This window comes from Phoenix dactylifera, unplaced genomic scaffold (genome assembly GCF_009389715.1).
Source record: "Phoenix dactylifera cultivar Barhee BC4 unplaced genomic scaffold, palm_55x_up_171113_PBpolish2nd_filt_p 000717F, whole genome shotgun sequence".
NCBI lineage: Eukaryota > Viridiplantae > Streptophyta > Magnoliopsida > Arecales > Arecaceae > Phoenix > Phoenix dactylifera.
Genome location: NW_024068096.1, coordinates 214,699 through 241,096, shown reverse-complemented (window position 1 = coordinate 241,096; position 26,398 = coordinate 214,699). Strand labels below are relative to the sequence as shown.

At 41.0% G+C, this 26,398-nt stretch overlaps 1 protein-coding gene and 1 pseudogene across 1 annotated transcript; one reads left to right on the top strand and one right to left on the bottom strand.

The window, feature by feature from the left end:
- Positions 1-4,695: 4,695 nt before the first annotated feature.
- On the top strand, positions 4,696-20,293 carry LOC120106987 (annotated as a pseudogene).
- Positions 20,294-21,339: 1,046 nt separating this feature from the next.
- LOC103722910 (probable polygalacturonase At1g80170) lies at positions 21,340-25,787 on the bottom strand. Its single transcript, XM_008813642.3, has 9 exons — positions 25,177-25,787; positions 24,335-24,466; positions 24,031-24,201; positions 23,880-23,900; positions 23,579-23,786; positions 22,410-22,491; positions 22,217-22,325; positions 22,012-22,128; positions 21,340-21,926 (listed from the first exon to the last, which is right to left on the bottom strand). Exons 1-9 carry the CDS (start codon positions 25,432-25,434, stop codon positions 21,633-21,635), a joined length of 1,392 nt encoding a protein of 463 aa, XP_008811864.2. The 5' UTR covers positions 25,435-25,787; the 3' UTR covers positions 21,340-21,632.
- Positions 25,788-26,398: the final 611 nt, after the last annotated feature.

Sequence of the window (26,398 nt, the reverse complement as noted above, 5' to 3'; positions counted from 1 at the left end):
TTTCCCATTCTCTAGGACAACAGTGCTCATAAAAAGCAAGGGTTAGGTTGATTTTTTACTCCTAATGAATCCAAGACCCATGATGCAGGATACCTACTTGCTTGTACCTTTTAAGGATTAACCTATATATGTGTAGTTGTGAGGCTGCGACTATGAAAAGTGAGCTATTCCCTAATAACACATATGAAGAGATACATACGCATGGTCATAAGGCGTAAACCTGCTTCGAGCATTGTTCACGCTATATTATGTGTGCTGTTGATGAAATCTGAGCAATGGACTAAAGTTTAAGGTATAGTCCACCTTAGCTCTACAGAGATAATCAATTGTCACTAAGTGAAGGTTCAAACGGAAAGGTACCTACACCTATTACATAATATAAGATACTCAGCACTTTATTTTGATTTTTAAATTATTTAAATATTTAATTTATGTGGGAGATTGTTGAATTAAATTAAATATTTTAAACCTTTCCTCCATATTCAAATTGGAATTCAAATTCCACGTCAACGGATTTCTGCTTTGACTTGGTCAACGACTAAGTGTCAAGCATCCGCGCGCAAGTAAGAGAGCAAATATGGAAAGATCTCCAAAGAAAACAGACCAAGACAAGTGTCATGCATCCACGCACAAGAGCAAGCATGAAATGGCCCCCAAAGAAAGATGGAAGCATGGGCGGCCAAGATGCAACAGGCCATAGGATCAAAGGAGCACAAGAAAATATGTCATCAATCCGCGGGAGAAGAGTATGCTTCTTTTGACGCGCCTGAGCCTATATAAAGGGCTCTAGGGATCATTTCAAGAGAATGAAAAATTTATCTTCTCCCTCTTGTTTTTTTCTCTTCTCCACATAATTTCAATTATTTTTCTGAGTTTCTTTTGAGCTATCTGCAAGCGTGAACATGCTCTTCTTTCTTCTCTGGAGGCGCACTGATGGAGAAGACGTAGTTCTATATTGGGTCATCATATCTCTAGGAATCTGTGCCAGCGACCCGTGCACGGGGGGCATAGATATTTCTGGGACAGCATGTCAGCGTGCTTCGATCTATGGGCCATCTTCTTTTATTTTTTCATTTTATTATTCTATTTTCAAGTAAATAATTTGCTAGTTTATTCTTTTTATTTACTATTTATGAATATTAGAAACATTCAATTATTGATTTATAAATTATATTTGTGCATCTAGGCTAACAGCATATATGATATATGATATATGCATATATGTGTGACTATGCATACATATCAGGAACGAAGAAAACGGATATAGTTGAATGGTAAATTTCTTCTTGCTAAGGAACAGAGAGAGTCTCTCTCCCCGCAAATCTGCGAACACACAGCAGCAATCGTCGCCTACCTCCTTTGTCCATCTTGACTTTGACTAGATATAAGCGTAAGTTTCACAAACTATTAAATGTGAGTGTAATAAATGTAAACCTCAGAAGCATTTTTTGTAATTTGCTTTTAATTGTATATAGTACTTATAAACTTTTAAAGAAAATAAATAACCATGTTAATATGCTGTAATTAATTTATCATCTACTTAATGAATCTCTAATTTTATGATCATAACATTTAATTATATGTATTTATATTCATAATTCCAATATCTGATTTGTATCTTTATCTATTTAAAATAAATATAGATATAATTTTTTATCAACAAATATTTATATTTATATTTATATTTATCAAACAAAAGAATATATATGAATATAGATATACTAGTGTACAACCGGCTGCTCTACATTAGGAACGGAGGAATAATTAATGAAGCCAATCAGGGACTTGACTGTGATCCACCTTGGATTTGACCCGGTCCACATACGCATTCGTCAGATGGAGCTGCGCATCCATCTCAAACCAACCGCTTCCACTGTCCTCAATTACCTCGCATTCCCTTGTCTTTTTCCTTCCTTTTCCTTTCATTGTTCTCTTTCCAATCCTGTTGTTGGCGGTCGACACTGTCTCCGATGACACAGAGGAGAAGGAAGAAGAAGAAGAAAAGTAACGGCCGTCGCCTATTACCTAAAAAGTGTGACGACCTATGCAAACATATGTTTAGTCCCACATTGGATATTCGTCGACGGGCCGATCGTGGTGCTTATGATTAGATTTAAATAGATTTGAACTCTTAGTTTGACAAAAACGTTAGGGCTTGAGTGAAAAGAGTATGTGAGGACCCGTGCGGGCATGTGTTTAGTCCTATATTGGTTATTCGCTGAGAAGATCTTAGATACTTATATAGGACTAAGAAACCCAAAAAATATCTTCCGACTAGCCATTTTGGGTGAGGTCTAGGTATTACAAATAATATTATAGCAAACTCAACCCATAGCCTGTATAAACTAGGGGACACTGCAGCACGAGCGATCGGCCCATAGCATATGTGACTAAGTGACACTGCAACATAAGTTCATAGAGGCTGACTACGGGCCGATCGTGATGTTTATGATTAGATTTGAATGGATTTGAACTCTTAGCCTGACAAAAACGTCGGGGCATGAACGGGAGTGTGTGAGGATCCGATCGAGTGGGTGTTTAGTCTATATCCTTTTCAGATTTTTTTTTTTCTTTTTCTCGTACAATTTGTTTTGATCCCTATACTTAATATCTTTTTTCTGTTGCAATATTGACTTAATATGAACGGAAGCCATCACTAGCATGAAAGTATGGATATGAATATAAAAATGCCCCATGGCAAAGCAGGAGCCTCCGAGAGGATCTGGATTCGATCCTCGACGGCGGCAACCCCTTTGTTTACAAGGGGGAAAAAACCAGGCGGTGGTACACTGGGAAGGTATAGATAGGCTCAAACTAAATGGTTTGATGCCCCAGAGTCTCCTGGCCAAATTCTACGCTGGGAAAAGATTCGGCAATAGACCTCCACAGGAAAATGACTTTTTCACTCGTAGGTCCGGGTCGACCGAGGGACTGGCCGGGCTTGCATGGCTGGTCCTGACCTTCGCAACCTGCATGCCACCGGTGGGACCTCAGCTCAAGATGAAACATGTCACGGTTAAAATGACGAGATAGCTCCCCTCAATCTCCAATCTCTCTCTCTCTCTCTCTCTCTGGCTCATCCTCAAACCATGTCCCCCTCTTTCTCATTTGTCCTCTGCAAACTCTGCCCCTCCCCCCCCCCCCCCTCTCTCTTCTATAGCTCCATCCTCTATAAACCTTGTCCCCCTTTCAATCTTTGTTGTCGTTCGGGTAGATGGAAGGCTCCTCCCCGAATAAAACTAGCCTACGATGTCGATAGCCTTGTAGCATAACCAAAGCTACCTCTCTCCGAATACCAGCAGCAAAGCATCCTCCAGGTTGGGTTCCTCCATCATTGGCTCATCTCATCTCTCTGTAGTTATACAGAGGGAATGGAACAAAGCAGGCTCCCACGTAGAGCCCCGCATAACTACAGTTGACAGCAGCCTTGGCCCTAACAACATTTGAGGACCGATACGGAGATTGACGCAAGAAATTTTGTATTCCGATCACCCAACAATTCTTATCCTCTTACCGGGGGAGGAAAAAAAACGGAGGAAATAGCAGATGTTTCTCTGCAATCATTTCAACCAAGGCATTCTAGAAATACTAAAATATTCTGGAAATACTAAAATTCTAAAGACTCGTATTACAAAGAATAAATGATATGATTATGTCAATTAACCTGAGTTGCTCATTTACATGTACAGCAATGATCTTTTTGTCCCAGCATATTGCCATGGACTCTATGGTAGAACAACTATGATTTTGCATGCCCTAAGAATATCCATGTCTCATTGAGCTTAAGATGCAAGCAAACTGGATCTACAACGAGCATAAGAATAAACCTCATTTATACTGGAATAATTAATTTGTATAGAAGAAAGTTAGTTCCATCCCTGAGCATGCATGTATAATGAATCTATACTAAGCAATATTTCTTTCTTCTAATGGAAGAAAAAGAAAAGCTCATGCATAATGCCAAGTCATTGTGACAAGAGGTAGCTTTCATACGTCTAGTCATTGTGATATGTATTCTTTAATTACCTAAAGATGTTGACATAATGATGGAGAAAAAGAATAAGGGAAAAAGTTGGGTGGTTTAGAAGTAGAGAAAAAGAATTGTACATTTCTACTAAGGAATCAGTCAATATTTGACATGGACCCTATAAATTTCTTGAACAATTTATATTAATCCAATAATTCTACTTACCACTTAAGAATAAACACTTCTGAAGGGATCGATAGTTATAGAAAATAAATCAGTTGATATAAGTAATTTTAGATCGTCCGAGTTTGTTAAAATATATAAAAAAATCAATCCAGAGCAAGTAAATTGCTCCAGTAAATTATATATTAAAAAACCATAAACCACATAATATTGCTTGCTCAAGTTTCTTGATTAGCCTTGCAATGTGTTATCAGGTATTATATCAGTAATTGAAGATGAGCAACAATAGTTGGATGGGTTACGAGGCTTAAGTTTTTCAAAAATTTGGGTTTCAAGCTAGAGAAAATATTTGTCATTTGAAATAGCATCTTATGATGGAATGAGTGATTAATACGGCAGAAGATGATAGTAAGTAAATGGAGTGACTTAAAGAGTCCAATTAATTTTTTAAAAAATATATATAATTTTTCTGATTTATAACCTGAAAAATATAGATTATATGTTGATCCCTTGTGAAATCATAAATTATTTTCAGTCCACTGATCTCGGGGAACCACGTTTGTGCCATATGTTCCCACCGGAAGCCTCGACTCCCCTAGCCCATCGTTCCCCTCCTCTCGCCTGCCTCCTCTCGCCGGCCAGCGGGCGGCCATGGAAACCATCCACCGCCTCCTCCCCATCTCCGCCGCCGATACCCTAATATTCCGTTGTCCCAGGACCCCTCGCTTCCCCCACTCCCGCCCAAGAATCCCTCCGTGTTTCCGGCCGGATCCCCTGCTCTGGAGTTCAGACGCCGCTTCTCCAATGGCTTCAGAGTGTCCGCTGGATGGTTCTCGGTCTTCGGCACCAGGCAGAGGGCTGTTCTTCCGGAGATTGTGAAGGCCGGCGACCCCGTCCTCCACGACCCGCCGGCGAGGTCCCGTCGAGGACATTGGGTCGGAAAGGATCCAGAGGATCATCGAAGACATGATTTCCGGTCATGAGAAAGGCTCCCGGCGTCGGCCTTGCGGCTCCACAGATCGGTGTCCCCTTGAAGGTCTGATCAAAATCATATCTTTACTTGGTTCTTCTACCACACACGGCGTTTGCGAACTTGCTGCCGGTACGCTATCCCTTTGCTGGGGATTGAGTTGAACTGGGGCTTTGCTTGCTAAATAGTATGTATATGGGATTTTTCGGACCCAGCATGAATTTTTTTAGGTTTCTTGGATTATAATGCAGGGATGCATGAATGTTGCTCCTCTACGACCGGACAATTAACTGTGACAGCAATCTAAATTCTAAAATAACTGGTCTCATGCACAATAGTTTGTTGCTCGATGATTTTAGGGGCTTTATGCGCTATTAGCCAAGTAAGCAGTCGTGTGACTTGATAGTATTTCTTCATGCCATTTGAACCAAAGGAGGTGGCGTCTATTGTAGTCTTGTGGGGTGGCCATGGATTGAAATGCTCGTGCATAATGTTGTTCTTCTCAGGAAATGGTTGATGATGTGCCAAATAGCCTTGTTTTACTTAACAGCAAACAGCATCCTGCTTTATTTTTCTAGATCTGTATATGCATGCATTTAAACCGACCATCATGGAAATACACGAATTCCCTAGCTGAATGTAAAGTAGAAAGATGCTGAAGATCAGTAAAACTTCTGATTCAGAAGAGTGGAATCTGTCATGGAATTGCATGCTTCTTATTTCTTAGTGCAAAACAGGGCAGGAGGTCCATTCATAAAGCTTTCACGATCCTTATTTTTGATTTTTGAGTAACTGTTATTATATCTCCTCCATTCATTTAGTACGCACGAGTACTAGAGGAAAACAAAGCCCTCTCTTTAAGGGTGTGTTGCCATGGTGCTAATAATTTAACCATCTGACTAGAGGTTAATTTTGTGGAATTCCAATCCTTCTAACTATCATCGCTCTTACTGTGGCAGATTATCATTCTGGAGGACACAAAGGAATACATTAGTTATGCTCCTAAGAATGAACTTGAAGCACAAGACCGCCACCCTTTTGATCTTCTGGTAATTTAATGTCAAAGGAAGAAAGTAATTGATCTGTCTTTCATATATGAATTATCAGTTACTTTCTCTGACACAGGTCATAGTGAATCCAAAGATGAAGAAGAGGAGCAACAAAACTGCACTTTTCTTTGAAGGATGCTTGAGGTAAAAAGGAATCTAACCCTTTAGGTATTTTTTGTGCTTTTTGAAACCTAATTGCAGTTTCCTTTATAACATATTTTTTTGCAACTATCATTTGTAATCCATAAATATATTTGCTTTATGTTCCTTCAATTTTTTCCTCTAATTGTTCTTGACCAATCCTTTCGTCTTATTTGCCCTGATGACATATTTCCTTGCAAGTCTATAACAGCATACAGAGGTGGGCTTTGGCACAATGTAAAATTTGCGCCACTGTGAACTAGGTGTCACCGGTTTAAAACATGGAAATGATGCCTTATCTGGTCTTATCTGTCTCAAATAATATAGTAATCTTATGTATATGGTTGAAGGATTGATACGACCTTCTAGCTCTTTTGTTGGACTTGAAGCCCAACTCCAGCCAACTTCAATAAGCTTTTGGGAATGCTGGAGGTTAGTGATCTTATTTTGAAATAATAGTGGCTGTTTTGTATAGTAAAGGGGGTTGTAACATGACTTTTTGGATATTGGTAGAATTTGGCAGTTGGACTCACAGTAGATTTTCTCTATTTTTTGGATACTTTAAGCATCTCGCCCTTTTAGCACATAGACTTTTCGAGCAAGATCATGTTGTTTAGGGTTGTTTGGAACCTTACAGCTTAACCTGCTTGTAGGTTGAGCTGCAAGCACGGTCTAGCCCGCTTGCTTGGCTATTTGTGTCTGAGTAGCATGCTGCAGCTTGAGATAAGGACCAACAGCAACTTAGGGAAAAAAATACTATAGCTCGACCTATGGTCGAAACGAGCATGAGATGAGCTGTAGCATCTCGAACTTTCCCCAAAAGATGATTCCATGGTAAATCTTCCCATTTCTCTCTTGCTCCTCTCTCCCCTTGGCTCGTGCCCCTCCTTCAAGATATCCCACCACCACCCCACCAGCCCCTTCTGATCTTCTACACTGGTTAGCTCCCTCCAATCTTTCCATTGGTGAGCCCCTGTGATTGTCCCCATCTCCTTCGAGGCCCCCTCACCACCATCACCATTTCCTAGTTCGTTGGTGGAGTGATTAGTGGCATGGCAAGGAAGTCTAGGAAGGGGAGGAGAGAGGAGGGATGGCAAAGAGAGTAGGAGCTATTGCAATAACCAGGACCTCACTTAAAAGGTTACTAGAAGTATTGTTTGATTTCTAGCTTGTATATATATCCAAAATCGACCCAGTGCATAACGATTTGGAGCAAAACACACATTTGCATGAATCTTCACATACTCTTCTTGTTTAAACTCTGGCATCCTCGTCGGGCTACAGATACAAATCCAACCATAAATACCACAAATCTAATCATAGATACCAAGGTATGCCAAACTGGTACCGGAAGGCGTACAGTCAGCTACCGAATTGGTTCGGTACCGGTTCAGACCGAACCGAACAGTACCACTGGTTCGGCCTGATTTTTGATTCCACACTTTTTTTTGAATTCTCTCTTTTCGAACTTTTCTATGAATATAAGTCTAATTTGATGTTCTTTGTTGTTTTCTTGATATTTTTTCATGTTTTCTGATATTTCTATGATCCCAGTTTAAGCTAGATGATGCATCTTATTGCTTTCAAATGATACAATTATAAGATATCTTTAAAACAAGATCAATCAATTACATACTTTTAAAGTACTCTCAGATATCTAAAATCGGGTCGAGTGGTAATGCCTTTCGTAGATATTCGGATCATCAACATAATCAGGAGACACATCAACTCATCCTCTAACCAAGCGGTATTGTAGTCTGAATGCTCATCCCATAAGGAACGTGCCTCGGGTTATAAACACTCTCGGATCTCTCGCTGAAGCTCTAGTTCTGAGAGGTGTCTTCTAGTGTGGAGGGACATCCGAATATGGTGGCAGCAAAATCGACCCTTGTGATGCTTTGAGCTGCGTAGAGTAGTAGCCACCGGAAGATGACTCGGATGCACCATATTTATATTGTAACTGTATGGACCACAGCGCCCGCACTATCGGCCAATAGGCCACAGCGTTTGCGCTATAGCAAAAAAATTTGAGACCCGGTGCCAACCGACGGTTCGCACGGATTCCTAGCCATACTGGACGGAACCGTCTGGTTCCTAGCCATACAGGACGGAACCGTTGTTGGAATCCTCGCACGTCGCAGAAAATTTCAGAAAAATTCTGCGCGTAGCGGAAGACATGCGCGAGATCCCGTTCATCTCATGATCATATTTTAAAACCGATGTTCGTAGATAGATTAGGATTAAATACTTTTACATAATATTAGGAAGATCAGATCTTCACCTTGTGCGGGTAGATGATCACCGCAAATCTGATGATCGTGGACTTGTTGAAGGTTCGCTTGAAGCCGCACACGCGTCCGGCCTCTACGGGTATCCACACGAGCAGAGGACCAATCCAACTCTCTAATCTCCCGGGGTGCTAGCTCCTTGCAGAGATATGTTTTGATGGTTGAAATTCTCTCTTTTGAATCAACTCTTGATTGCCTTAGGAGGAGGAAGAGGATAGATCAAAAGGAAGAAGGCAAAACCCCTTTGCAGCCTTTCCTTTTCCTTTTCTTTTGGAACCAAAGAAGAGAGGGAGGAAGGGCTGCATGCTCCTTCCTTTTCTTTGCTTGCTGGTGGCTGAAACCATCATGGGAGAGATGGGTTCACGGCACAAAAAGGGAGGAGAAAAATCCCACGTCCTTCCAAAGGAGGGATTGTCAGCGGGCCATGAGAGAAAGATGGGTCACCTGCCACTATCTTTCTTCTCCTCCTTTTTTTTTTTCTTGCAGCTCCAAGGAGGCTGAAGGGAGGGGGTTCACGGCTGGAATCACCAAGATGGAAGATGGTCCTTCACGGCTGAAAAGAGAGGGGGAGGAAAAATTAGGTGCTGCCCCTTTCTCTCTCTTATATATGGCATGTGGAGCTCCTAAATTTAGGAGCTCCCATCCTTATCTCTAAGAAAAGAGGAGGGGCGTACGCCCCTCTTCTTTCTTTCACGTATTCAGGCCAAGAGGGGCGTAGCCCCTCCCTCTTCTCCCTATTTCACGCACGCCCACTTAATCCAATTAAGTGGGGTGTGGGGCCATGTACAAGGGTGGGTCTAATCCTCTTCCAAAGAGGATTGAGTGCGCCTCATTTCTTTTTCCTTCAAATCTAATCTAATTAGGATTCAATTGAACCATGACTCAAATTGAACTCTTCAATCCTAATCCAATTAGAGTCTTTTAATTAATTTAGATTAAATTAATTAGGACTTAAGAAATCCTAATCTAATTAGGACTTATTAAATTTCAGTCTAATTCAATTAGGACTTTAGAAATCTACTTCAAGTAGACTTTAATTTAATTTGAAATCCTAATCCAATAGGACTTTAAGAATCCTAATCCAAGTAGAACTCCTAATTAAGTCCAATTAATTAAATCCAATTAATTAAATTAAATTGCAATCCAATTGGCAATTATTCCTTCTTCAACTCACTAACTCTTTACGGGTTAACCATTATCATCAAATTGATTATTTGTGATTCCTAATCACAATTCAACCATCGGGATCGGTCATACCTCTAATGTGTGTGACCCCATAGGTTCTATTCTGTCTGGTAGTGAGATATGATTTGCTATCTCTATCACAATATCATTGAAAACTCCTTTCAATGGGTTGGAACAATTCCAACTCAACTCACCAGGGACCATCGATCATCAAGATAGTCCCTGTGAGTCTCACCATCCACCAGTGGACACCTAGCAGCATGTAGTGGCAACCCAGCAGAATGAATGATGAACCTCTAGGTGCAGTTATCATATGATACGGTCTTCTATCGTGGATCCCTACAGGACGGAGGTCATGGATAACTCGTCAAACCCCATCGTCTGTCATATGTCAAGATTTATTCGACTTAAGTCGAGAATGGAAAAACTCCTTTTCCACTGTAACATTACTACCCCGGCCGAGGATTTACGAACTCAGTCTCATAAATCACATAGGATCTCTCTTAACCTATCAAGATCCGATAGATTCCATCTAGATGCACCCCTACTCCTACAATGAACCCTACTGCCAGCCAATCTTGCCACCACAAGAACCCAATTGGCTAGGGCTCATGTTTATGTGCTCGTCAAACTACAGCAACCTCACTGTGAATAGCCGAGGCATCGCAGGGTCAAAGGACCAGTCATACAACTGCAGCATCAAGTAAGTCACTGACGAGTGGATAGACATCAAGTGACTACTTTGCTATGGTCACGCTCAGTACCCTTGTTCTCTAACAAGCACTTGCACAATTGCTCAGTGTCGCCACACTGTGGACTCAAGACTCGTCCATCAAAGAAAGCGATATGTGCCACTAATCTCAGCGGATCGATCACCGTCCTCGTGATGATCCATCGATCAGAGCAATTCAGAATTAATCACCAATGACACATGCCTCAAATTCTCAACTCTTAGAATATGCGTCAATCATCTTATTTAATTCTTTTGGACGATTCATGGACACATAAGAACATGAATGAAAAGAATGCCCATTCTAATAAATTCATTATTAGGTCAAGTACAAATTTATATCCCAGAATAAAATAATGCGTCAGCCAAATTGGCTTCTAGGGCATACTTCTAACAATCTCCCACTTGCACTAAAGCCAATCAGCTATAAACCTAAACCCCATCTTCTCAAGATGCGCTTCAGTTTTCTGCTGACTTATCTGCTTAGTGAATGGGTCCACCACATTTTCTGTGGAGTCTACTCTCTGATACTTTACTTATTCTTTTCAAGGTAGTCGCTTATTAGGTTAAACCACCGCTCTATGTGCTTCGGCTTCTGGTGAGACCTTGGCTCTTTAGCTAGTGCTATGGTGCCTTTGTTATCGCAAGTAGAGTGTTATGGCATCTGATGACATTACACCTAACTCAAGCAATGAACTTATTAAACCAGAAGGTTTCCACTGCACCCTTAGATATGGCTAAACATTCAGCTTCTAAGGTAGAATCTACAATAATCGGTTGTTTGGAACTCTTCCAATTTACTGAACCATCATTGCATATAATCTGATGTAGACTTTCTATCATCAATATGTGTGCATCCTTCTACCTTCAACTCTGATCTTCTTCCAAAGACCAAGAACATGTCCGTAGTTCTTCTCAAGTATTTAAGACTGTTCTTCACAGCTATCCAGTGCTTCTTGCCTGGATTTGACTGATATATGCTCGTGACACTCACAGCATGTACTATATCAAGTCATGTACATAGCATGGTATACATGAGGCCCCTATAGCCGAAGTATAAGGGATCTTGCTCATCCACTGAATCTCTTCAGATGTGTTGGGGCACATCTTCTTGAAGAGATTTATCCCATGCCTAAGGGGTAATAATCCTCTTTTAGAGGTTTCCATGCCGAACCTCTTCAACACTCCCTCTATGTAATATTCTGTGATAGGACAAGCATCCTCTTAGATCTATCTCTATAGACCTTAATTCCCAAAATATAGGATGCTTTTCCAAAGTCTATCATGGAGAATTCCTTAGACAACCAAACCTTGACTTAGGATATCATCCACGTACAATACGAGGAATGCAATAGTCCTCCCACTAACCTTCTTATAAATACATGGTTCCTCCTCGTTCTTGAAGAAATCAAACGATTTGATTATATCGTTGAAACGAGTGTTCCAACTCCGAGATACTTGTTTTTGTCCATAGATGGACCTTTGCAGCTTACAGACCTTTGTGATCACCATCACAATATCATGATATGCTACAACAACAAGCAATATTCGAATGGACTTCAGTATGGCTACAGGTGAAAAAGTATCCTGATAATCAGTGCCTTCGCACTGACTATAACCTTTCGCCATTAGCCTTGCCTTATAGGTATCTACCTAGCCATCCGAACTTAATTTTCTCTTGTAGATCCATTTACACCCAATAGGTACTGTACCTTCCGGTGAATCTACTAAGGTCCAGACTTGGTTGGAATGCATGGAGTCTATCTCTAACTTCATGGCTTCCAGCCATCTCTCGGAATCGATGTCTAACATCGCCTCGTTGTAGGTATGGGATCCTTACCTTGATCCCTATCTCCCATGAGGAACACTTCCTCTACATCCTCTGTAAGTATACCTAAGTACCTTTCAGGAGGATGGAAGATCCTACTAATCTACGAGGTGGGAGGAGGTACAACATGTACTGGCTCGATATGAATAGGTTCTATAGGCACAATGGCTCGTTGCTCTTTAGAGACTTTCTCTTCGAGCTCAATTTTTCTCCTACTGCCTCTATCAAGGATAAACTATTTTCCATGAAGATAGCATGTCGGCTCACAAACACTTTGTGATTCTCTGGGACGTAAAATTGTATCTAAATAACTCTTTAGGATATTCTATAAAACGAGCACTAATTGTCCTATCCTCTAACTTGTCCGCCTGTTGTCATTTGACTTGGGCCGGACATCCCCAAATCTTGAAATAACCAAGACTCAGCTTCTTACCATGTCATATCTCATATAGTGTGGTGGGAACAGACTTAGAGGAAACACTATTCAATATGTAAATAGCTGAAAATAGGGCATCTCTCTAAAGAAACAAGGGTTGATCAGTGAAGCTCATCATGGACCTGACAATATCCAATAGGATCTGATTCCTCCTCTCCGACACTCCGTTAAGCTGAGGTGTACCAGGAGGGATCCATTATGAAACTATACCATTCTCCTTGAGATAATCACGGAACTCTCCACTAAGGTATTCACCTCCTCGATCTGATCGAAGAACCTTAATGAGTTTTTCTGTTTGTTTTTCTACTTCATATCTGAACTCTTTGAACCTTTCAAAAATTTCAGATTTGTGTCTCATACACATATCCATACCGTGAGTAATAATCGATAAATGAAGTAAAAATTACAACCCCTAGCCTGCACATCGAATGGGCCACACAGATAAGTGTGTACTAGGGTAAGTATCGCAGTGGACCTCTCCCATGTACTAAAAGGGATAATTTGGTCATCTTTCCTTGAAGGCAGAATTCACAAATCGGATATGACTCGAAAGTCAATGAGCTCAGAAGCCCATATTTCTTCAATTTGTTTATTCTGTCTTCTCCTATATGACCAAGCCTGAGGTGCCACAAATACTTTAGATTTATCTCATCTCTAGATCCTTTTGGATCCTATGGTACTCACTGTTTGCTTAGATACATTCACAGGTACATCCAAATGTAAGTGATAGAGACGGTCAATCATAAAACCATATGCATCCAATTTATTTCTCAAACAAATTGAACAATAGTCTTATAAAAATCTTTCTGTGCTAAACAAGATACAGAAATCAAATTTCTGTTTGCAACAGGTAACAGTCCCTAAGTATCCTTTTAATAATGAGCATATCTGGCATACCTTCTGAAGGTCTGTCACCCTTCTTACTCTTTATGCTTTCCATGTATGTAGGACAGTTCCTCTTCCAATGTCCGTCTTATGATGCAATGGAAACACTTTTCCTTGCAATCGGCCTTTTTTTCTTGGAACTTCCTTACTTGGCCTTTTCTCGGTCTTCTGCCTTTTCACAGGTTTCTTCTTCTTCCAAGTAGACTCTCTCTTGGAAGTAGAAACCAACTCGACAGCGAGAACGATGCCCCTTGAACTCTTCAAGGTCCCTAAGGTAGTTACCAATTTTATTTAACAATTCTATTTTGGTGCATACAATCTTGTTCATATGGTAATTTACTATAAACTGTTCATATGAAGCTAGAAGGGATTGCGGGATCAAATTCATTTGCAATTCCTTGTGCATGGTCATGCCGAGCTTCTCAAGCTCCTCTAAGTCCTTTATCATGGTCAAACCATGATCATGGACAGACTACCCATCACGCATCTTAGCCTTGAAGAGCCTCTTGGACACTTCAAAACATGCTGCGTGACTCTGTTCACCATACAACTCTTGTAAGTTGATATAATATGTCCCTGGCAATCTTCATGTTCTCATGCTGGCATTAAAATTAATTGGACATGGATGCCTTTGTGCAGCACCTAACTTTATTGTCATTGTTCATCCACTTAGCATGCGTCTTATGCTGACAAGTAATCGGACGGATTGGTAACACAGGGATTCCATGGTCTAGCATATACCCTAATTTCTCACAATTCAAAACTATTTTGAAATTTGCTGAGCTAGTTTTTATAATTGGGTTTGGTCAAACAGTTGTTCTATAGGATATGAGTTAAGAGTCTAGAAGCTGACTTTATAATCCTCAGAGAGTAAAGATTCTAGTTAGAATTTTGTACTTGAACTTTATTTGTTTTAGGGCCTTTTAAAACAAATATACCTCCCACTATTTTCTCGAATCTCTCACACTCCTCTAGTAGAGAAACGGAAACCTTGCGACTCTAGGTTTCAAGTGGGGTGCTACGGTCCCACCAATTTACATACCACCTCACCTAACAGTTATTGGTGACAAATAAATGATGAGTGTACAACTCTTGTACAATGCTTCTCAAGCAAGTTGTAGCGCTATCCGGTCTCTAAGTAATGAAGACCTCACCTAACAGTTATTGGCCCCATTCCTTAGTTAAGTCGGACCCACCGTATAACCGCAGAAGCAAAGCCGTCATTGGGTCCCTCACCTAACAGTTATTGGGCCCAACCCCATCTTTACCCCTACAACATCTCATGCCTAATAGAGAGGTCCAGTCCCCCGATGCAACTTGCCCACTGTATCCAGCCGAGACAAATCAACGCCGGAAAGACCTTAGCAGCTCTACTACGGTGGAAGACCTATGGACTTAATATTTTTCGAGGAGATTTAATTTAGGTCTCTTTTATTTAATTATCTACATCTCATGCAAATAATTATCTAACCGCTATGCATAAACATAGACATAAACATCCAGGCATAATAACAAAAATTAAACTGGTGATGATCATGGATCCAGGATGGGGTCATAGTACAAGCACATGCACGTCAATTGGTTAGATCGTCTTCAACTCTTGACTCGATCTTAAGCACCCTTGGTCCAATTGCGATCAACTCCTTGATCCATCTCCAATCAACCCTTGATCTCGATCCGCGCAAATCGTGCTTGTAGAGGCATGCACCGATCAACCATTGACATGCAAACACATCACAGATTACATCCCAGATAACTTTAAAAATAAATAAAATTAAATAATAGTTACAACCCTTTTTCATGAGACACGCAGGTCTCTAATACGTCAATATAAGATGCACGCAGGCATCTGAAAATCTGATTTACATGCATCACATAACATCACAGAACATCTCAGACATTGCAGAACATTTCAGCACAATTAAAGGGTCCATCCATGATCATCACCATACGCATCTCATGCATTAAATAAAATTTACAGATCTGAATATTTAACAGATTATGTCATCTTATGAGTTGCTGATCATGCAAGATATGATTCTAAATATTTTTAATCTCATTAACAAATCAATAGAATCATTAATCTAATCGCATAGAAAATCAGCATGCAGAAAAATCAGCAAGCTGAAAATTCTGCATGCAGAAAAATTCAGCAAGCATAATCTTTAAATTTTCAGATCTATTATGCCTTAATCATTTAATCCTAATCTTAATCTACGCAACCATGGCTCTGATACCACTGTTGGAATCCCTCGCACGTCGCAGAAAATTTCAGAAAAATTCTGCGCGTAGCGGAAGACATGCGCGAGATCCCGTTCATCTCATGATCATATTTTAAAACCGATGTTCGTAGATAGATTAGGATTAAATACTTTTACATAATATTAGGAAGATCAGATCTTCACCTTGTGCGGGTAGATGATCACCGCAAATCTGATGATCGTGGACTTGTTGAAGGTTCGCTTGAAGCCGCACACGCGTCCGGCCTCTACGGGTATCTACACGAGGCAGAGGACCAATCCAAACTCTCTAATCTCCCCGGGGTGCTAGCTCCCTTGCAGAGATATGTTTTGATGGTTGAAATTCTCTCTTTTGAATCAACTCTTGATTGCCTTAGAGAGGAGGAAGAAGGATAGATCAAAAGGAAGAAGGCAAAACCCCTTTGCAGCCTTTTCCTTTTCCTTTTCTTTTGGAACCAAAAGAAGAGAGGGAGGAAGGGCTGCATGCCTCCTTCCTTTTCTTTGCTTGCTGGTGGCTGAAACCATCATGGGAGAGATGGGTTCACGGCACAAAAGGGAGGAGAAAAATCCCACGTCCTTCCAAAGGAGGGGATTGTCAAGCGGGCCCATGAGAGAAAAGATGGGTCACCTGCCACCTATCTTTCTTCTCCTCCTTTTTTTTTTTCTTGCAGCTCCAAGGAGGCTGAAGGGAGGGGGTTCACGGCTGGATCACCAAGATGGGAAGATGGTCCTTCACGGCTGAAAAGAGGGGGAGGAAAAATTAGGGTGCTGCCCCCTTTCTCTCTCTTATATATGGCATGTGGAGCTCCTAAAATTTAGGAGCTCCCATCCTTATCTCTAAGAAAAGAGGAGGGGCGTACGCCCCTCTTCTTTTCTTCACGTATTCAGCCAAGAGGGGCGTAGCCCCTCCCTCTTCTCCCTATTTCACGCACGCCCACTTAATCCAATTAAGTGGGGTGTGGGGCCATGTACAAGGTGGGTCTAATCCTCTTCCAAAGAGGATTGAGTGCGCCCATTTTCTTTTTCCTTCAAATCCTAATCTAATTAGGATTCAATTGAACCATGACTCAATTGAACTCTTCAATCCTAATCCAATTAGGAGTCTTTTAATTAATTAGATTAAAATTAATTAGGACTTAAGAAATCCTAATCTAATTAGGACTTATTAAATTTCAGTCCTAATTCAATTAGGACTTTAGAAATCCTACTTCAAGTAGGACTTTAATTTAATTTGAAATCCTAATCCAATTAGGACTTTAAGAATCCTAATCCAAGTAGAACTCCTAATTAAGTCCAATTAATTAAATCCAATTAATTAAATTAAATTGCAATCCAATTGCAATTATTCCTTCTTCAACTCACTAACTCTTAGCGGGTTAACCAATTATCAATCAAATTGATTATTTGTGATTCCTAATCACAATTCAACCATCGGATCGGTCAATACCTCTAATGTGTGTGACCCCATAGGTTCTATTCTGTCTGGTAGTGAGATATATTGCGATCTCTATCACAATATCATTGAAAACTCCTTTCAATGGGTTGGAACAATTCCAACTCAACTCACCAGGGACCATCGATCATCAAGATAGTCCCTGTGAGTCTCACCATCCACCAGTGACACCTAGCAGCATGTAGTGGCAACCCAGCAGAATGGAATGATGAACCTCTAGGTGCAGTTATCATATGATACGGTCCTTCTATCGTGGATCCCTACAGGACGGAGGTCATGGATAACTCGTCAAACCCCATCGTCTGTCATATGTCAAGATTTATTCGACTTAAGTTCGAGAATGGAAAACTCCTTTTCCACTGTACATACTACCCCGGCCGAGGATTTACGAACTCAGTCTCATAAATCACATAGGATCTCTCTTAACCTATCAAGATCGATAGATTCCATCTAGATGCACCCCTACTCCTACAATGAACCTACTGCAGCCAATCTGCACCACAAGAACCCAATTGGCTAGGGCTCATGTTTATGTGCTCGTCAAACTACAGCAACCTCACTGTGAATAGCCGAGGCATCGCAGGTCAAAGGACCAGTCATACAACTGCAGCATCAAGTAAGTCACTGACGAGTGGATAGACATCCAAGTGACTACTTGCTATGGTCACGCTCAGTACCCTTGTTCTCTAACAAGCACTTGCACAATTGCTCCAGTGTCGCCACACTGTGGACTCAAGACTCGTCCATCAAAGAAAGCGATATGTGCACTAATCTCAGCGGATCGATCACCGTCCTCGTGATGATCCATCGATCAAGAGCAATTTAGAAATTAATCACCAATGACACATGCCTCAAATTCTCAACTCTTGAGAATATGCGTCATCATCTTATTAATTTCTTGGACGATTCATGGACACATAAGAACATGAATGAAAAGAATGCCCATTCTAATAAATTCATTATTAGGTCAAGTACAAATTTATATCCCAGAATAAAATAATGCGTCAGCCAAATTGGCTTCTAGGGCATACTTCTAACAACCGTCTGGTTCCTAGCCATACGGGACGGAACCGTCCGGTTCGGTCCGATATGCAACTAGTACCGGCCGGTTTAGACCAGTTCTAGCCCGGTACCGCTTCGGACCGGAACTATTTTTTAAGGCCGAACCGGACTGGTCAGAGACCGGACCGGTTCGGTACGGACTAAACCGGCTGGTACGGACCAGTTCAACATTCCTTGATAGATACCATGATTGGCCTATGTTCAATCCCAAAAGAGCTTGTGTTGTAGTGTTCCTTCGTCCACATGAGTCATAGACTGGATCTGCTCTGATACGATTTGCAACAACTTAGGATCTACTTTGTATACAAACCTAAGATCTACTTATTACGTAACCGATGTTGAACTAAACACACACCTGCATGGATCCTCATACAATCGATGTGGGCAACAACTACGTTGCAAGCATTGAGAAAGACAATGTCGGAGTCGAGGTGGGCGGTGAGGATTGCACGGTCAGAGCTAGAGAGGGAGGGGTCAGAGATGAAGGCAGCGGCATTAGTGAGGTTGAGAGTTAAGGAATGCACCACCCTCAACATTGCTCATAACCTCAAGCTACAAGACCTCCTCCTTGACGAGGTCGGTGACCTCAAGGCCTCTGACTTTGTCCTCTCTGCACTCCCTGACCAGAATCATGTTGACATGCTTGTCCGCACCCTCTGCAGCATGCTGGCTCCAGTCCTTATTCTATCTTATCCTCCTCCCTCTCTCCCCTTCACCCTTTCCTTTTATTTCTAAACAAGAGTAATGAAGCTACTGAGGGTAGACTATATGCAGCTCAAGTTGCATTGTAGCTTGAGCCACACTGCACCCCCACCTATAGGGCTCCAAACAGCCTCTTAGGTTAAGTAGGGGTGCTTCAGAACAATGCAAACAACAGAGCAGGGCATGCTCTCTTGGTTTTGTTACCAAAGAGGAATCCCCTTAACATAAGGACTTCCATGGTGAATTGGGGTTTGTCCTAATGGTCATGCCCCTCTATCTAGCATTAGTGATTCTGGATTCGAATCTTGGATGGTTCATGTCCAAATTTTTGGGTCTGAATAATTAAATTGTGGGGCGGGGCTTCATCCCTTTCTCTCAAAAATGTACTGATTTCTGTGAATGTCCTGTATGGTCCTTGTTCGCATTCGTGTCAAATAGTTCGACTAGAGATTTAATTTTCCTACGAGAGTATCAACTAGGTATAGATAAATAGTCTTTGATGCCAATCTGTTGTATTATTTTTTCTACTTACTGTAACTGCAACCACAAGGTAGGTTAGCTGCATTGAACAGTATATCTTATTTAATTCTCTTCTCTCAGTGTTGATGGATTTAGAGCAGTGGTTGAGCGCTACCTTGAGGTTGAAGTAACAGGTTTGGGCCGTGACGGGCGCCCCATCAGGGTAGATGCTACTGGCTGGCAAGCACGCATATTACAACATGAATGTGATCACCTGGATGGCATGCTTTATGTCGACAAGATGGTGCCAAGAACATTCAGGGCTGTTGAGAATTTAGATTTGCCGCTACCCGTAGGATGCCCACAGCTTGGTGTACGCTAGTTGAAATCTTTATACGGCAAGAAAGTTAATTTTGACCAACAAGAGCTGTCAGTGCTCTCGGGCACGTTCTGCGGACATTATTTCTAATAGTTGATGTTCTGCTAAGAAAATGTATGTGGTGAAAACGCACCAGAGGGCTTATGGAGTGGGTTATAAGTTTTATTTTTTTCCAATTTTATTTTGGGAGATTTCTTTGTCACCTGTTCATGACATGCCAATGCAGGCAGTTTTGCCGATCGAGCTTATTCTCTGTTCATCAGCATGCAATTAAATGAAATCGACCACACGAAGCTATCTGCTTCCAAATGCTTTCTGTGGATCCTTTGTTTTGTATATCTTGTTTCAGATTCTGATTGTTTCAGATTCTGATGTATGGAACTGCAACGTGCAAGGAATAGACGATGAACGATTGACAGGGAGCTCTGGCAATTGCTGTATTTGGAACCTCATGCTGTAATCAAGTTTGTTCTTTTATTTTATTGGGTCAAAAGTCGCAAGAGGTTTCTGTTCTTAATGAACATATGACATTGTGGATGTGATTATGAAGGCCTTCACGTAATTCCCTTCTTTGAGCCATATTACATCGTGGAACATATTACATATTTCTTTTCTTTGATTTGTACTTTTTCTCAGGCTAGATAGCTACCGGATGACAGACTTCTAGCACCTTGTTTTAAAGCTTTGATGAATTCGGATGTGCTGAAATTTTATGGTAAGCTATCCCAGGGACATGTCCTATTTTTCTTGTAAAAGGACCGGACATTCCTGCACGGTTGGTCCTCCAGGGACCTGCCTTTTTTTATTATTATTTTTTGAAGTAAACCCTTTTCCTTATAACTAAAAGTTGAAGCAAGTTCTGATGCTTGCTTGTTGGTCAAGGTGAAAAATATCGCATGAGAGCATATATTTATTGGTGATTTCTATCTTAAACATCTCAATATCTATCATATAGTACGCATAAACCCCAGACTGAGGCCCCAAGTACGCCAAGCCCTGCCTAATTACGACGTTAATTATGTTGCCAGGTGTGGCTGCGAGGCTCCTCTACTGGCGCTTCTCTGCTAAATACGTTTGCGCTGCTGCTGCTTCGCCTTAGAGTAGTGCAACTAGCGCTAGTGGGAGGGCACGATTAACTCTGGAATCAGAACTTTCTTCGTTAAAAGGGAGGGCGGGGGAAATGTACCACAAAGAAGAAGAAGAAGAGTAGGGGGAATCACAACCATCCATGAATACAGGACAACTATAGGAAGGAGAGAGAAGAAGGAAGAAGAAGAGAAGAGGAGGGAAAAGAAGAAAAACCAGACTTCTCATCTGACTCTGGCCATAGCTTCGCACCAGAATTTCAGAGAAAAAGAGGCTATTTTCATTCAATTATTCAATAACTCTAAACAAGTGCATAGATCCATATATATAAGGCCAAGAAATAACAAAAAGACCCCCCAAAAAAAATCCCATAAAGGCTCTCAAATGATAATATGCAAACAAGCCCAATCAACATAAAATAAAACAAAATAAAATAACATAAAATCAATTCAGCTACAACGAAAATGGCTAGATCATCCTCCTGCAACGATCGTGGCTCCGCGTAACAGGCGGTCTGATACTGGTGTCCCCACCAATGCGTGCCTTGTACACATAAGGTACAAGTAAAGCAAGGACATCAACTACAATTCTATGAGTCGAGCTTCCTTGTACTTGAAGTAACACATGGATTGATAACATGGTTCGCGTGCTGGTCAGATCTTGACAGACAAGAGGGTGGATACACCGAATCAGAGGCGAAGCCTGATGCCTTCCAGCAATACGAGGTAGCATTCCCCCCAGACTCCAAGGACAAATGAATGTCTTTCAGAAATATTTTCGCGCATGGAAATGTGTCGCTGCAAGCAAACTTAATCGCATGCTCTGTTGCTGAACTTCCCTTTATGTCAATGAAAGAAATCTCATCCACCTTCACAGCTGATGTCTGCAATTGCATGGCCAACAAAAAAGATTGATTTTCTTTGGAGCTAAGATGAGCAGATAGAATGGATGCATATCCATACCCATACCTGGTTTTTACATGGGTGGGACGAGTCGCAGTAGTACTGGTCAATGATTATTGGGTTTGAGACGTTCTTCATCAAAATGTTCTGGAAAATTATTTTGCGGGCACAGCCACTGCCTCCCTGACACAGTTGTGGTTCATACAGCAAAACCAAATGAGACCCCATGATACGTATATGTTTATATGCGGGTCTAGGACCAGAGAGTTACCTGCCATGTCTTGATCCTTACTCCATTTTCAGTGTTGGTAATCAGGCATCCATCCACTAGAATATTGTCCACTCGAGCATATGTCATTGATTTGCCCAAGCTTCCAATACTAATAGGGAAAGAGCAGGACAGATCTCATTGTTATTACAATATTTCTCCATTTGACCAATTAAGAGTTTTTGAGTGTTATTACCTTATTCCATGACCAGGTCCGCAGACGATGTTTTTGACTAGGATATCAGAAGAATTGCTGACTATAGATATGCAGTCATCTCCTGAAAGGACACAACATAAACATTGAACAAGCGCAGCATGTAAAATAAAAGGGATAGATGAAAGACATGAAAATAAGTCAGTGAGGCAAGGGACAGTAAAGCTCCAACTGGAAGAAAACACAATGTTCAAGGTAGCTTTTGTATTAGTCAACTTACATGTAGTCAATTGTTAGCTGTGCTTAGTACCGAACTGGCTTAACTTTGAATACTAACTCTATTTTTGATTTAGTAGGACAACCTAGTCTGTTCTTTGTAATTCGGTCATACGACAGATTTTTTTTTGGTAAAAACGTTGCTTCATACTTGCTCGCTCATTCAGAAGTCAGTTGAGCTTTCAGGTTTCGTTTATCTTAATTCAGTGCCCAGACCTGAGTTGTAAAAATTCAATTAGCTAAGCACGGTTTTTGAGTACCTAACCAAAGTATATAGCCTTCGATGTGCATTTGCTAAGGATATTGCCAGAAAATTGCTATTGAACAACTATGTTTTGACAGCAATAGACCATCTTCAAGAGAGGAATATATAAGTCATATATAGTAGCCGGCACTGTATATAATTGGTAAGACGATACGAGAACTACTTTAAGCATAATTAGAGCTTAGAATATAACAAGAAGACCTTTTCTTCTTAGTGTAGAAGTTTCTTAAATAATAAAGTGTTCGACTTGAATATGAGATACATGAATATGTGATGCGCGTTAATCAAGTGCTAAAAAAAAGAATGACACATATATGTAAACTCAAAAGTAAGTAGGATACTTGTTTCTAGAAGAAACAAAACAATAAGCCGATCATTTGTACACGGTTCAAATGTGCAGAAAGTTTGATCCAATAGACAGGGAGACACATCGACTACTTAAAAGTAAATCATTCACCTTATATTTAAATATTTGTATTGTGATGATAGCACCTGAACACCATTTGAAAGAAACAGGAATGTGAAGTTGTGAAATACGCTAAAAATCATCTTGTGTTATTGGAAGGGACTTTCCCTGCCATTATTCTCAAAAAAATATTGGAAGCTACTAAGAGACAATCATGACTCAAGCTTAGCTGAATAGGTAACTAGATGTCGTAGTGCTACAGACCTGTTCTAATTATACTATCTTCCACCACAACAGAGACTGATGCACTTATATGAATTCCATCAGTGTTGGGGCTCTCAGCAGGTGCAACCACTCGCAAACGAGATGCTCGAACATGAGAACATGTGTTGAACGCCATATGCATCTGCTGACTATTCATCAGAGTCAGGTCATGGACGGTAAGATGCTTGCTCCGATGAAAAGTTACTGCCTGCATCAGAATTAGGCTATCCATTTTGATTACGGGCATACCAAGAAAGCACCAGAATTAGGCTATCTGTTTTGATATAGAAGGGGCACTAACCGTAGGGGCGTGTCGGCACGGCTGCAAATGACAAATTAAGACAACATCAGATTTTGTTATTTCAAGTGCGCACTCTCACGCACAGACATGCATGCACAAGCATTCAACAGACATACATGCAGAAACATATTCCGGGTAATTAGAACATTACATTCGTTGCATTTCTCTTGCAAGACCGTGCCCACCATTCCTGTCCCATGCCATTGATAGTCCCTCCACCTCCTAACACCAGCTGTCTTACTCCATGGAAGTATAGCCATTTTTGAGGATCCAGCCCCTGCCAGATATCAGGATCTGATGGAGCAATGATAGTTCCTGAAACCTATTCACATGGCAGCTCTAGGATAATAAGCAGGAAAAGAGACAATATTACATTTCGGAAAGAGGGGAAATAGGAGATTTGTCGAGTGTGTCTTGTATAGCAAATGCCACTTTAAAAGTTTAGAAAGGCATACCAACAATGTCAGCTTTGCTTTACAAGGTCCAGCAAATTTGATTGGACTGACCAAATATACATTTTCTGCTGGAATTTGAAGGATGGATCTTAATGGTGATAAACAGGCAAACTCCCAAGCATCTTTAAAAGCCTGATAAAATAATATTCATCAGAACCTTCATTCGTTTAACGCACAATTAAAATTTCATAGCTCAGCAATTGTTATTTATATTCAGTATAGGGGTATAGAAAGTTTCCTCTATCATTAGCTTGCTATGAACAATGTACCTGCAATTAATGCACGGCGTGCACAAGAAAAAACTACATGAACATGAATCATAAAGGGCTAAGAGTATCAATGAAGCAAGCAAACTAAAGATGAGGGCTCCACACTGGAGCTGTCATCATCTGTAAATAAATCAGGCACACGACGTCTGCATGTCATTGCCGCCAACCTCCTTCTCAACACAAGGATATCTGGTTACGGTAAGACCTGTCCAAATTATCCGAAGTACATGGGTTCTGTTCGGTATGAACGTCATGACAGCGAGAAATTTAAGATGTCCCCGCTCGAGAACCATTTATTCAGGAGAATAAGAGCGAAAGATAAATAGAGAACGAGGATTTCTCCCCGTTTTGGTCGTCTCTTTCTTGCTAATCTAATCGGTCCGCTGCTCTTCCAGCAGATTCTTGCGCAAAAAGACGTAGGCAGCTGGAGCAGCCTCCTATTAACTAACGTGACTAGCATCAAAATATCCCATCATCATCATCCAATACCATGAGTCGCTGATTTTTCTGCATAATTAGTAGAGAAGATGGGGCAAAACAAAAGAAAAAGGGAAAGGGGAATTGAGGGGGTACCTTGGTATCATCAGTACAGCCATCCCCTTTTGCTCCGAAATCATCCACGGACACGACCACGGCCGCCCCTGTACTGTTGCTGGACGAAGAGCGGGGGAGCTGCTGGATGATCAGAGGAGGGAGGACTTGAGATGGAGACGAGGAGGAGGAGCAATGGAGGAGGAGGAGGAGGAGGACCAAAAGGAAAAGCATCACAGCAATGGATCGAGATGATGTCCTCCTCCTCCCCCACAAATCATCGACCATCTCCATCATCATCTCCGACTCTCTGCTCTCGCCTGCAGTTTTTTTTTTTTTCCGTTTTGTCCGATTTCGAGGCTGCTACCGCCCAACTGGGGCGGAGGAGGCGCGGAGAGAGAGAGAGAGAAAAGGAGGGAGGGAGGGAGAAAAAAACGTGCTGTCAGCTGCAAGTACAACCGTGGTTGGGATTTGATTACGACGCTCCAGATTCGGGGCTGCTCCGCTGCGCGCATCACCCTCGCATCATCTTCCAAGACGCACCGCGTGTCCCTCCAATTTGCCAGGCTCGGCAGCGACGAGCGCCCTTCCTCGCAAGCGCGTGCCACCGGCAATCTTTGGCACCCCTTTCCTCTTCTCTTCCTTTCTTAAAAATCTTTAGTTGGATTTTTAAACTTAGCATGCTAGCCGACACTATCTTAATAGTTGATGTCACGTGTCCATTGCATAGTAGCCTAAAAATATTAAAATATTCTTACCATCACTTATTTGGATGCACTCGCGTTCTACGGATCCATGGACCATGAAAAAAAAAATATATTTGTTAAAAATTAAAATAATTTTTAATAAAAAATTAAGCTTTTAAATAAAATAAAATATTTTTTTCATTTAAAAGCATAGCATATGTTTTAATTATTTTTTATAATTAACAAAAATGTAAAAATTATTTTTCGGTATATCAACTTTTTAATAAAATATATTTGCGAGATAAAAATCATCATGCCAACCAAATGAGTCCTAAAAGAGGTCACGATAGCACATATAAAATTAGCATCCAGCGATACCTGGCCGCCATCCATGTACCAAGATCAGTGCCCCGACTACTGTTAGCAAATGCTTCACAATATAATGATGTTCTTTGGGTTTCTTCAAATATAATCTTGAATTTTTGAATGCTTTTTCTTTTTGCTTTGGATTTTTGAATGCAACTTGGCCAGCCAGAGAGTATCACGAATCATGGATTAGATGGAATGGATGACTGAAT